The 13,503-nt window shown below is 38.3% G+C and overlaps 1 protein-coding gene across 2 annotated transcripts in view; it reads left to right on the plus strand.

Moving 5' to 3' along the window:
• UNC5C (unc-5 netrin receptor C) overlaps positions 1-13,503 on the plus strand; it is a 425,239-nt gene that overhangs the window by 353,656 nt on the left and 58,080 nt on the right. For both annotated transcript variants that reach the window (XM_005207736.3, XM_002688134.5), the window contains exon 7: positions 1,445-1,609. In XM_005207736.3, the coding sequence (XP_005207793.1) occupies positions 1,445-1,609 (165 nt within the window). The remainder of the gene's footprint in view (positions 1-1,444; positions 1,610-13,503) is intronic.

Genomic DNA, 13,503 nt, shown 5'->3' on the forward strand with positions numbered 1-13,503 from the left:
CCATGGACAGAGGAGCTTTGCAGGCCACAGTCCATGGAGTCGCAAAGAGTCTAATATGACTGAGCACGCATGCATACATACAAGCATTTAGTTAAAATAGAAATGTGTGTTTGTGTGTGTACTTTGGGATGGTCTAGGTCAAAGCAAACGTCTTTTCTCCAGATAGTTGGGGGTTATTTATGTAGCTAACTCTGTACAGTTGAAATATTAATACTTTCATCATTTTTTCATGTGGGCATATTTATATCTCTGTATATTGTGCATAATACATATATTTACACAGTAATTTAAATATGACATCACAGAGATTCTCCAAACTATGCAGACTATTAAAATTGGTCTAATTTCTAGCAAGATGTAGGTATAACATATTATGTACAGTGCATGTTCAATAATTGATGTTTGCCATTGTCTTGCATTTATCCCTGGATAATTATTTATGGATTTCAGGGAAAATGTTTAAAAAAAATAACTCTTATTTTGGTATTTTCTTCTTATTTATCTAAGAACCTTTAAAGAATGCATTTTAAAGTATCACCTTAGTGAAATTTACTATTTTCTCAAGTTAGGGTTTAAGTTGTGTGTGTGTTTTCTTTAAATAGAGTTATCTTAGCCCATTATCATTGAAATTTACTAACAAGTCAAGCACCAAAATTAAGAAGAAAGTGAGTCTATTCCAAATGACTGAATCACAGGAAAAAAATTAAGAATGTGCTTAAATATTATTTTTAAAATAAAAATAGAAATGTGTACATCATCAAATAAAATAATGGAATGAAATAATCAAATAATAAATGGAAAACAGTCTTTTCAAGATGGCATTGCAGAAGATCTTAGCAGAATTAAGCAGCATGGATAAAAACTTAAAAAGAGTGTATAAGATGTAGATGATAGAGTGGTAAAGAGAGAGAGAGATAGATAAATGGGAATGTAGATGAATATATGGATAGGATGGAGGTGGGTGGGTGGATAGATGAATGGAAGGATTTTTTTCCCCACTCTCCTGACCTCTTTTCCTTAACCCCACAGAAGTTTACTGGCACTAATCACATGCACTATTCATGGGAATATTGGATCCATAAGGAGGTCCCCTAATTTTCAGTCCAAAACCTAAAATAGAAAAAGGGACACTGCTAGGATTTACCTTTATATAACTCCTAGTGACAACTTTGATTTCTGTGTGTCCCATTAAACTTCCCGTGCATGGTCAGTGAAGAAACAGTCACAGACCTCTTGTAAGGAAAGTTTGCAGAATCCACAGAAAGTATGGAGAGCATGTGCTACTTCTAGCAGTTAAAATGAATGCAGCACTCCTTGGTGGGGCATTTTCTTCAGTGTTTGGTGTTTTGTTTCTACTTGAGCCCTGCCCCCTCTCTGCCTTCAGGAAGCTCCTTCTCTCTTTGACCTGTTGCTGTTTTTTGTTTTTGTTTTTTTTGTGTGTCAGTGGATGGCAGGTGGACCTCGTGGAGCAAGTGGTCTACCTGCGGGACCGAGTGCACTCACTGGCGCAGGAGGGAGTGCACGGCACCAGCCCCCAAGAATGGAGGCAAGGACTGCGATGGTCTTGTCCTGCAGTCCAAGAACTGCACGGATGGGCTGTGCATGCAGAGTAAGTCTGTTTGAGACACAGGGGAGGTGTGTCTTAACCATTGGATTTCTTTGAAGGAAAAAAAAAAAATCCCATGAATAACAACAAAAATGCAGTACTAGGGCTCTCAAAATTGAAAAAAAAAAAAAAAAGGATCTCCCAGAAACCAGAATGAATAATAACTGTGTCCAGTTAACAAATGACACACACAGTATTGCTTTCCCATGAGCAAAAAGTGATTTAGTCATTTCCCTAGAGGGTCTGTCATTCTTTTCAGGGCAGGGAATTGCTGCTCGGTTGTATTAGAGTGCACAAAAGGGCACCCTAAACTCAGAGAGTCACACGGCTTCCAAAAAGTAAGCTATTTACTTCTAATTCATGGCTGTTACTGAACCAATGTCCATGAAGTTTAGAATACATGTATAAGGACAAGAAACATTTCTCCTGGTAGATTTACCAGTTTTCAAGTGTTAAGTGGGAATATCTTCACAAGCTCTTGAAATTGCTGGGTTTGTATTAAAATTATTATATTTATCTAAAGGGAATCATGTTTATAAAACGTAAATTTTAAAATGGATGTAGAAGATTGGCTCAGGAATATAATAGATGCTATAAGCTAAGTATTCCACATTTTTTATGGCTTTGTTACTTAGATTTTCTTAATGAGATGGTGGTTTGATTTCCATACTTAAAATACTTTCCATACTTACTAAGGAGCCCTTAAATATATGAAATTAACCATCTTTTTTATGGGCATGAATTAAGGTACTAAAAATTGTTCTGAAATCACACCTGTACAGTTGAATAAATCAAACAATGTGCTGTCTTTGGATCTTGGGTAATGGTGGCCAAATGTTGACATTTCTTATAACACAGTACAAATTGCTTGTGGAATACAAGCAAGCAAATGTATTTGTGTGGAAGTATTTGTATTTTTCATTTAAGAATAAGATATTTTCAGCACATTTATGAAATTCTGTTTATCTTACAGGGACCTTTAAAAAGCAACTTTACTTAAAATACAGATAGATAGGTAATAGCCTTGCGGACACAGAATATAAACCTAATGGGCCTCTTATTTTTCTGTCCATGGTACGTGGTATCCTTTGAGAACAGGCTGCAGCTGAGTGTGAAGCATATTTTCTGGTTGTGATTTGAGAATGGCTACTGTGCCTCTCACTATTTGTACCAGAAACACAGAAGGAGAAGAATACAGCTATTTTACTAACTGTTTATCCAGAGATACAGAATTTGTTCCTCTAGGTGTTAGTTTGAGTTGAAGATTAAAATGAAAACATACCACACAAGTTGTTTTTAACATTTTTATAATTTAGTAGTATTCTTTTAGTGTAGAATGAATTAATTCATGTGATTGAAAAGTAACAATATTTGAAGTTTCTCTCTTGCTCACTCCCTTTCTCCCTTTCTCAGTATTATCCTTCAGCTTTGGGTGATTTAATGCCTTCTGCTTCCATTGTGCATATTTTCAAAGTCCCAAAGTGACTGATTTAACAAGGAGTATAATGCTACAAGATGGAACATTGGTCCTTTTATTAGTTACACACAATGACACATTCTAAATTATGACATATATCAAATACAAGCATGAAATACTCTTTTTGAAAAAATGTTATTCATTTACTTTTAGCTATGCTGATGCTGTGTGGGCTACTCTGTAGTTGTGTGCACAGCTTCTCATTGTGGTGACTTCTCCTGTTATGGAGCACAGGCTGTATGGCTTCATGGTTGTGGCACGTGGGACCAGTAGTTGCGGCTCCCAGGCTCTAGAGCACAGGCTCAGTAGTCGTGGCGCACGGGCTTAGCTGCCCTGTGCGATCTTCCAGGATCAGGGAGGGAACCCATGTCTCCTGCATTGACAGGCAGATTCTTTACCACTGAGCCACCAGAGAAGCACACAAGTATGAAATGTTCAAGTTAAGAATTTCATGAAATAGCATCCCTTTGAAAGTGAAAGTGTTAGTCATTCAGTTGTGTCCATCTCTTTGCGACCCCATGGACTGTCACCTGCCAGTTTCCTCTGTCCCTAGAATTCTCCAGGCAAGAATACTGGAGTGGTCAGACATTCCCTTCTTCAGGGGATCTTCCTGACCCAGGCATCAAACTCAGGTCTCCCCCATTGCAGGCAGATTCTTTACCGTCTGAGCCATCAGGGAAGCCCAGCATCCCCTTAGCACCTAGCTTATTTCTTACAGAATTAATACAGTTTGTTCTAATGATTGGCTATGATGGATGGCATGAGGTGTGTGTATGTGTAAATAAGGAAGGCGAATGAAGCTACAAAAGTGTTTATTTGTTGTTTATTTCTTGGTCAAGACTCCTAGCAGACTGGAGCATTTGGGTGTTTGAATTAAAATCAGTCAGTTAAAAAGCTGCTTCCTTTTATAAATCTGATTTGCTATAGTAACAGTCCCTACTAAGTCAATAAGCTCTTTCCTCCTCCCTCTTGTATCTACTGTAGTACAAAAGATAATTGTAGTTTGTGCTGTTATCGATTTCCTCAGGGTAAAAACCTCAGATACAGTTGTGCTGTATAATTATAGTATTTTATAGTGAAAGTTATAGTTTCTATTTATAGTAAGCTGGGTGTTTCTGGCATAGCAATGCTGACAAAGTCTTGCAAAAAAAAAAATGTCCTCATTTTGGAAAACAAATGGCTTCTAATAGTGAAAGTACCAAGCTTGTAAGAGGGACAAGTTCTGAATTAAGAAAAAGAATGGAGGGAAAAAAGATAGCTATAAAGCTGCAGTTAATAATTAGAAAATATCATTTAATGTTTGTTTACATTGAGACTTAGTGTCTTCAATGCATTGATAAATAGCTGTTTATAAGTATTGCAGTATTATCTCAAAGCTAACCTGCTTACCATTGAATTAGGGAGGCAGTGCAACCTCTGAATGTACTAAAAATTGTCTACAAGTGATTTGGATATAAATGTAGATACACTGCTAGAAAGGAAGAATTCAGAGTTCCTGATGGATGTCAGTAGAATTCAGAGTTACATAGATAATATAGTGTAGTATATTTTAAAAGCCAGATTGGTACTTAAGAGCAATACAGTGTGAAATATATAGAAAATATTACTGTCAATGTTTATTCATTAATTTGTTCAAAATAATCATATTTGGACACATTTCTTCCTTAGCCATTCCCCTCATTATAAGCACCTTTAACTGAAAACATCTAGAAATATTGGATAAAATGTTTAAACTTAAAAGACATATAAACACATTTGGAGTGTGTGTAAGAGAGAGAGGATATCAAGTTCAAAAGAAAGAGAAATCCTCAAGTAACAGAAATGAACTCAGATCTAAATAAGTATCTGTATAAGTAGACACCAGAATAGCCAAGAGGGGCATTAGGCATGGATGTAGGTCCTGGGGATTGAGAGTTAGGTTTTTGGTTCTGAGGCTGAGTAGAAAGCAAGGAACCTGAACAAAGCTGGGTCTCATAACTGGCTTCCCCCACCATGAAAAATAAGTCTAAATTTTTACCCATCAGCCCAGGAAAGCTACAGGAAAATTGATGGTACAGAAAAGACTAAGTCTTCATTTAAATAAAACCGCAGTCCTTTACTTAGTTCTGGATGTGAAGTCTAAGATACCATGCAGGGAGGAAAATGCAAAGTATGTGTAATTTGTATAAGTAGTAAAACTTCTGGAGTACCAGCAGAAGTGAACAGTAAGCCATTTTCAGGAGTTTTTTCCACAACCTAAGTGCATTGGTCTATAATAAAGATAACTTACTCCTGAAAATTAATTTATGATACAAGTTTTATATCACCCAAGGGAATAAATAGTTTGCTGCAAGGGGAAGTTGGCAACAATAAATAGGTGTGCCAGTACTTTAATAAATGGAGTCCTAGAACAATCTGAATGAGGCTGTAAAATAAATAACAATAAAAAGGTAAACTTTTTAAAAGGAATATAAACACAAGTGAAAGAATAGAATATTGTAAAAATGACAGAGATTTAGGAGAAAATCGAATGGAATGTGATCCATTGAGAGGTTAAAACTCAATGGAAGACTAAAAATCAGATCAGGTCAGAGACAGCTTTTGATAAAATTAAAGGGAAAATTAGTAAACTGGAATGTAGATCTCATGACACTTTTCAGAAGACATGGAGAAAGGATAAAGTGAGTGATTATATAAAAGGTAGGTTAAAACACAGACTTCCCAGATGTAAAGAATTCAGCTGCCAATGCAGGAGACACAAGAGCCTTAGGTTCAATCGCTGGGTCAGGAAGATACCCTGGAGGAGGAAATGGCAACCCACACCAGTACTCTTGCCTGGAAAAATCCATGGACAGAGGAGCCTGTTCATAGTATTGCAAAGAATCAGACACACCTGGGCACATGTGTGCGCACACACTCACACACACACACCTTAAAACACATGGAATATAGAATGAGAAAGTCCCACAGTTACTACTCAAAAGCCATCCAGACATAGTGGTCGATACTGAAGTATAACATAGGAAAGAAAGTGAAAGGCTCCAGTCGTGTCCGGCTCTTTGTGATCCCATAGACTTAACAGTGCATGGAATTCTCCAGGCCAAAATACCAGAGTGGGCAGCCTCTCTCTTCTCCAGGGGATCTTCCCAACCCAGGGATCAAACCCAGGCCTCCCACATTGCAGGTGGATTCTTTACCAGCTGAGCCAAGTATATATTATACATGAGGTATATCCTCTTTAGGGCTTCCCCAGTGGCACTAGTGATAAAGAACCTGCCGGCCAAAGAGACAAAGTTTCCATCCCTGGGTCAGGAAGATCCTCTGGATGAGGGCATGGCAACCCGTTCCAGTTTTCTTGCCTGAGGAATCCCATGGACAGAGGAGCCTGGTGGGCTACAGTTCAATAGGGTTGCAAAGAGTGGGACGCATCTGACGCAACTTAGCACACACACACATATCCTCATTGGTCTGAAAAAAGTAGTTCTTACACTGGAGACACTACTTCCAAATTAAGAACTTATAGGAACTGATGTTATTTTACTGCTGCTGCTGCTAAGTCACTTCAGTCGTGTCCGACTCTGTGCGACCCCACAGACAGCTCCCCCGTCCCTGGGATTCTCCAGGCAAGAACTCTGGAGTGGGTTGCCATTTCCTTCTCCAATGCATGAAAGTGAAAAGTGAAAGTGAAGTTGCTCAGTCGTGTCCAGAGATCAAATTGACAACATCAGGTGGATCATGGAAAATGCAAGAGAGTTCCAGAAAAACATCTATTTCTGCTTTATTGACTATGCTAAAGCCTTTGACTGTGTGGATCACAATAAACTGTGGAAAATTCTTCAAGAGATGGGAATACCAGACCACCTCACCTGCCTTTTGAGAATCCTGTATGCAGGTCAGGAGGCAACAGTTAGCACTGGACATGGAACAACAGACTGGTTCCAAATAGGAAAAGGAGTACATCAAGGCTGTATATTGTCACCCTACTTTATTAACTTATGTCAGGGAATATTTAACAGAAGGATTCCTACATGCTGTTTCTCATAAATCCTCTGTTCCTTATCAGTTTCTGGCAATAGAAACGAGTGGAACGGCACACAGCTCCCATGACTGAGGTTGTAGGATGGGACATTTATGAATCTCCTTCAGTAAACATTCTCCTTACGACAAAACTGCTTAGTCTCGATCCTCTTTCTTGAGATATGGATTGTCTCCTGACCTTATGACCGTTGTTAATCTCTTGTTCCCTTGGTAACAGTTGCTGTACGTTTGGTTTTCTGATCTATATCATTGTTGAAAGGAATTCCTTGTACAACAGCCTATATATACTCCCAGAAAGATCATTAAAGCACCTTTGCTCAGAGGTTGGGTCCCTGTGTCTTTCTTTCTTTCGTTCTCTCTCTTTTTCATTTTCTTATCGTTGACTCCGGACCACCAGGTTCCGGTCCATTAAAGGACCACAACAAACTTATATTCAGAGTACATCAAGAGAAACTCTGGGCTGGAGGAAGCACAAGCTGGAATTAAATTGCTGGGAGAAATATCAATAACCTCAGATATGCAGATGACACCACTATTATGGCAGAAAGTGAAGAGGAACTAAAGAGCCTCTTGATGAAAGTGAAAGGGGAGAGTGAAAAACTTGGCTAAAACTCAACATTCAGAAAACTGAGATCATGGCATCTGGTCCCATCACTTCATGGCAAATAGATGGGAAAACAGTGGAAACAGTGTCAGACTTTATTTTTCTGGGCTCCAAAACCACTGCAGATGGTGACTGCAGCCATGAAATTAAAAGACGCTTACTCCTTGGAAGGAAAGTTATGACCAACCTAGATAGCATATTCAAAAGCAGAGACATTACTTTGTCAATAAAAGCCCATCTAGTCAAAGCTGTGCTTTTGCTAGTAGTCATGTATGGATGTGAGAGTTGGACTATAAAGAAAGGTGAGCACCGAAGAATTGATGCTTTTGAACTGTGGTGTTGGAGAAGACTCTTGAGAGTCCCTTGGACTGCAAGGAGATCCAACCAGTCCATCCTAAAGGAGATCAGTCCTGGGTGTTCATTGGAAGGTCTGATGTTGAAGCTGAAACTCCAGTACTTTGGCCACCTGATGCGAAGAGCTGACTCATTTGAAAAGACCCTGATGCTGGGAAAGATTGAGGGCAGAAGGAGAAGGGGAGGACAGAGGATGAGTTGGTTGGATGGCATCACCGACTCAATGGACGTAGGTTTAGGTAGATTCCGGGAGTTGGTGACGGACAGGGAGGCCTGGCGTGCTGCAGTTCAGGGGATTGCAAAGAGTTGGACTCGACTGAGTGAATGAACTGAACTCTTTACCTATTGAGCCATTAGGGAAGCCCTTAGTTGTCTTTCTGTTATTTCTAAGACTAAATGAGGGGCTTCCCTCATAGCTCAGTTGGTAAAGAATCCACCTGCAATGCAGGAGACCCCAGTTTGATTCCTGGGTCGGGAAGATCCACTGGAGAAGAGATAGACTACCCGCTGCATTATTCTTGGGCTTCCCTTGTGGCTCAGCTGGTAAAGAGTCCGCCTGCAATGAGAGAGACCTGGGTTCGATCCCTGGGTTGGGAAGATCCCCTGGAGAAGGGAACACCTACCCACTCCAGTATTCTGGCTTGGAGAATGCCATGGACTGTATAGTCCATGGGGTCACAAACAGTCAGACACGAATGAGCGACTTTCACTAAGACTATATATATGAAAGTAGCTTCTGGTTTTAGCACATAGTTTTGAGACAGGATTTATATAAAATGGTTCTGGAGAGAGAGAACACTATAGACCCAGAAGAAAAGAGGTACAAAAAAAAAAAAAAAGGCACTTATGACAGTCTCCAAAAATGTTGAGCCAATAAGCATATTTACCATTTATATTGAAATACAGTTGTATCCTGGAGAAGGAAATGCTATCCACTCCAATATTGTTGCCTGGAGAATTCCATGGACAGAAGTGCCTGGCAGATTAAAGTCCATGGGGTCGCAAAGAGTCAGACACGATTGAGCGACAAACACTACACACAGTTGTATAACCTAGACCTGATAACTTAACTTTTATAACCTTTATAATGATTTGTAGTAAGACCTACTTTGTCAACTTGGCATAAAATGGTTTAATCCATGCTTACTTTTTCCTTTTGAAAATAGCAGTCAAGGGAATATATATGTGACTTGATCCAGAAATGGTGCTTTATATATATTTATGAATACACTCTATTAGATTATTACATTGCTGCAGCTATTTCTATAGACTTTGGTTTTTAATCCTGTTTGAAGATTGGAGTCCCACACTGGGATATGTGAGAGTTCACATCTGAATTTATAAATACTCCTTCTTGCTGAAGAAGGTTTATGCCACAGCAGACAAATTAGAAATTGCAATTTACAAACAAGAACTGCCTGGAATTGTGTCTGCATCAGTGAACTTCCTGACTTTGGAAAATTAAAATGTTATGCAGTCTGCAAATTTAGCACTTTCTACTCATTAAAAAATTTACATGTCACCCTGCTCTTCCATTAATTCTCACATACAGAGGAAGTGGCAGAACTCTATGTGTAAATTGTAGTGTGGACTCACTGCATACCAGGGCCCCCAGAACCCCAGGGGGATTTAATGTATTTACTGTGAGGAAATCATTTACTTTGCAAATAGTCTGTTCTTGACTTTAGCACGATATGTTTATAACCACCATGGTAGGCATTTGAGAAGGTGCAAGTCAGTATCCAGTGAAATTCTTGTCAACACAGCAGTTTGATAGGAAAGTATAATTGTGAGTGTCAGACAGTGAGTGCTTTTATCTGTAGTTTGGAAGATGTTGATGTCATAGCTGTGTTTGTATAGTCTTTGATATGCATAGTGTCCCAGCTGGCAAATAAATATTCAGTCTGTGGACTGGCTGCCCAATACACTGCTTTGCTGTCGCTGGTATAATGAATGTGGTTTACTTTTGTTTTTTTCTTTTCTGGTAAAACATTTTCCTGCTTCTGAAAGTAGGGATGTGGTTAGGAGCTTTAGCCCGCAGAAACCTGATGGAAACCTATGGCACCCTGAACAGATTGGTGTGAGAGGACAAGCGCAAGGTCTTCAGCTTCAAGGATGCAAGGGAAACTCGAAGGGGATGGAGAAAGTTACAACCTTTCACAACTGCAGCAAAGCACGGACTTCTTCAGGACTACAGAGGGGCAGGGCCTGTGCTTTTGAGTGTTTCTTTTTGCCTAAAATTCCAGCTAGGGTGATGGATGCTAGGAATCAGCCTCTTTACTTCAGGACTTTTCATTACTTTTTCTATCAGATGTCTTTAACTACTATGGATTGCATTATCACTGCCTTTGGATTTAATAACTTACCCTTTTTCTGAGGGTGCATATCGGATAGAAAATACCAATTGACAACTCTTGGGCAGCTGATTTAGGAGTCTGATTTTGCTCAACTGTTTAGTTGAATTTCGGATATTTATTCATCGCCTTCTGTGGGTCATGAGATAAGGCTTCTACATCTGAGATGTTCATTCCCTGCTATTCATTTCAGAGGGGCGTGGCTGTCAGCTTTAGGAACAGGGCTGTGGATCAGTTAGTGAAGCATGGCAGACGGTCCTGGGAAGACTGGAGCACAAATTACCACGGCAATTTAGATAACTGACATCAGCGATAAGCAAATGTTCTTTTCAATTTTTGTTGTCATGTCCTAGGATTTATGTATTCATTTATTTGGAGTTCCTTAAGCTCCTGTCAATAAATAAACCCTCAGAAGAGTGGTAAATTATAATAAATGACCATGAGTGTCTTTGACAGACCTGACCTTTGACATCATTAGTGCAGTCTTGATGGGGTGGCTAGATAAGAGCCAACCTAAAAGGGAAAAAAAAAAAAAAATCTGGACATGTTTATTTAGAATGGTCCTTGAGGTTTTTAATAAGAATATTTGCATCAGAAGAAATGAAATTGGAATGAGAGAAATCAGGTATGTTGGCTTAGTGTAAGGTCACTGGCAGAAAGAAAGACCCAGGTAACCAGATCGAGAAGAGCGTAAAATCCATGGAGAACAGAAATTCTTCTAATGCTCGGATGGTAAAAATGAGGACAAATCTTCTGAAGTGGTCTGTTGTACTTCAGATAGATAAATTTGCTAAAACGGATCAAAAGCTTAATGATTTAAAAAACTTGGACTTTTACACAACACAATGCTTTTATAAACTAGAATTGCTACGTCATATTCATAACTTATATACTGTTCCCCATGTGAGCTGTGAACTATATCTCAATAATTATTTAATCCTAACCATATCATAAAATCTGTTTATTAAGGTTGTAAATGCAGGTCCATTCTGAAATATAATGAGTAACCTTGAAGGCAAGCAGGAATACTTCTAAAGGTGTTCCTTTAAAACTCTACCTGTCTCCCTTTGGCTACAAATTTGATAACTAATCTAAAGAAACAGTTAATTCCGAGACATCTATTGATATATACTTTCCTTTTATGTCTTCCTTAAATCTGGCTCAATCGTTCACAAACTTTGGAGAATGTAAAAATTACTGTATCATATATCTGTATATTTCTATATGTTTAGTTTAAAGGAGTTACAGATATAATTTTATTCACTTTCTACTTAAGGCCCTGGTATTAGTTGCTTCTAAATCCAATCTACTGTGTTAGATGTGGCAAAACTGAAGCAAAATTGACCTGTGTTCAATTTAATAGAACTCAAAAAGTACGGAAAATAATCTTATAAACAAATTCTGACATTCCCCTAATAATAGTTCTAACCTGGAAAGGAAGAAACTGAGGCATAAAATTGAAACAGCCCACCCAGTGCCCACAGGTTAGTGTGAGAGACAATATATGAACCCAAATCTGTCTAATTTTGAAATAAGCCTTTCTCCATGTGGTCTCTTGGAGGCAGAAAGCAAGAAGTTGTCAGCTTTTATTGTTTTAAAATGTGATTTTCTTCTTATGTGTAGTGTTCCTCCAGTTTTTTATGTTTATTCCTTTTTTTCTGTTATCAAAAATGTTGGCATCATTTTTTCAGAGAGACAATGTTTCTCTTTTAAATATTTACATTTATGGTAGGTTCTATGCCAAATACAAAGTGATTATCATACATTAACACCTGCATTATGCTAGCACAGCTCTCCAGTTACCTTAGAGTAGAGATGTCCAAGTTTGGAGAATATCTTTGCTTATCCTACACTTTAAACAAAAGACACTGTTTGGATGTTGTTTTCTTTAAGGGTGAAAATCTCTGTTGTTCTAACTTGCTCATGACCATAACTGATAACATTTCAAATGGAGAGGTATTTTCTAGTCTAAATAATTAGCATTACTTCATTCAATAACTGAATTGCAAATTAAGCCATGAACATATCAAGCCCTTTTCTATTATTTCCTTGTCTATTCTTATTTAAATCTATTCATCAGACAGTACATATAAAAATGACAGGTATATAGCCTAAGAGCTGGAATCTGCCTCTGGCTTTAATGTTTCACCAACTTTGTGATGTTAAACAAGTCCCTTCATCAGTCTATGCTCTGACTCCTGGGTCTCTGAGTACAAAGGGGTTAGAAGAAGAAATTCAAATCAATGATCTATTTTAACTCTAACATCCTGGGGGTTTGCAAGTTAGTAAGGGCATAGACTTGGTTTTGAGCAATGTATACCTGGCTATTGATGCTCAGAACTTATAACATTTCTCACAGCGGCTTATTTGCTTGATAACTTTTCTATTAGAATACTATTTTTTAAAGTTTGTATTATCTTTTAAAAATTTAATCATAAAATCATGATCATTTTGACTGTTGTCTGTTATTCATATCTCTTGAAAATTTAAAAAGACTATAAATATCAATGCAGTTGGTGTTGATTGGGAAAATGAAGATTTATGTACTGTAGTTCCTGATGTTGTTCCCAGAAGATTTTCCAACTATAAACCCACTAAATAGGCTGTGTTCAGGCTTATTATTGCACAGTTATGAGCCATGTACTTAAGGATAACTTGATATTACTCACTGCTATATAAAACTGAGGAAAATTCATTTGCCTTTTTAAGACACTTGTGCATGGGCTCTCATTATATAACAGTTGGACATTAGCTGAAAAATATGGGTAAATCCCATCTGTAGTCTGAAGGATGACTTTGTGAAAATAAGAAAAAGTCATTCCTTCCTCAAGTCATTTAGCCACCATCCACCAGAACATTGTTATATTAGCAATCCAGATCCTCAGTCAACAGGACTGTGAATGGGGCCTACCAAAACTGAACAGTGCAAAACCTGCACGCTATCAGCATTTCTCACAGAAGGACAGAAACCCAATTTGCCTGTCAGAAACTTTCCTTCACTTTGAAATACCGCTTCCCATTTTGGGAACTGGTTTTCCTCCTCCGAAAAAAAGTTGAGCTAGATATTCTCTTGAATGAATGTTTTGAGTAG

Source organism: Bos taurus, chromosome 6, assembly GCF_002263795.3.
Source record: "Bos taurus isolate L1 Dominette 01449 registration number 42190680 breed Hereford chromosome 6, ARS-UCD2.0, whole genome shotgun sequence".
Classification (NCBI taxonomy): Eukaryota; Metazoa; Chordata; class Mammalia; order Artiodactyla; family Bovidae; genus Bos; species Bos taurus.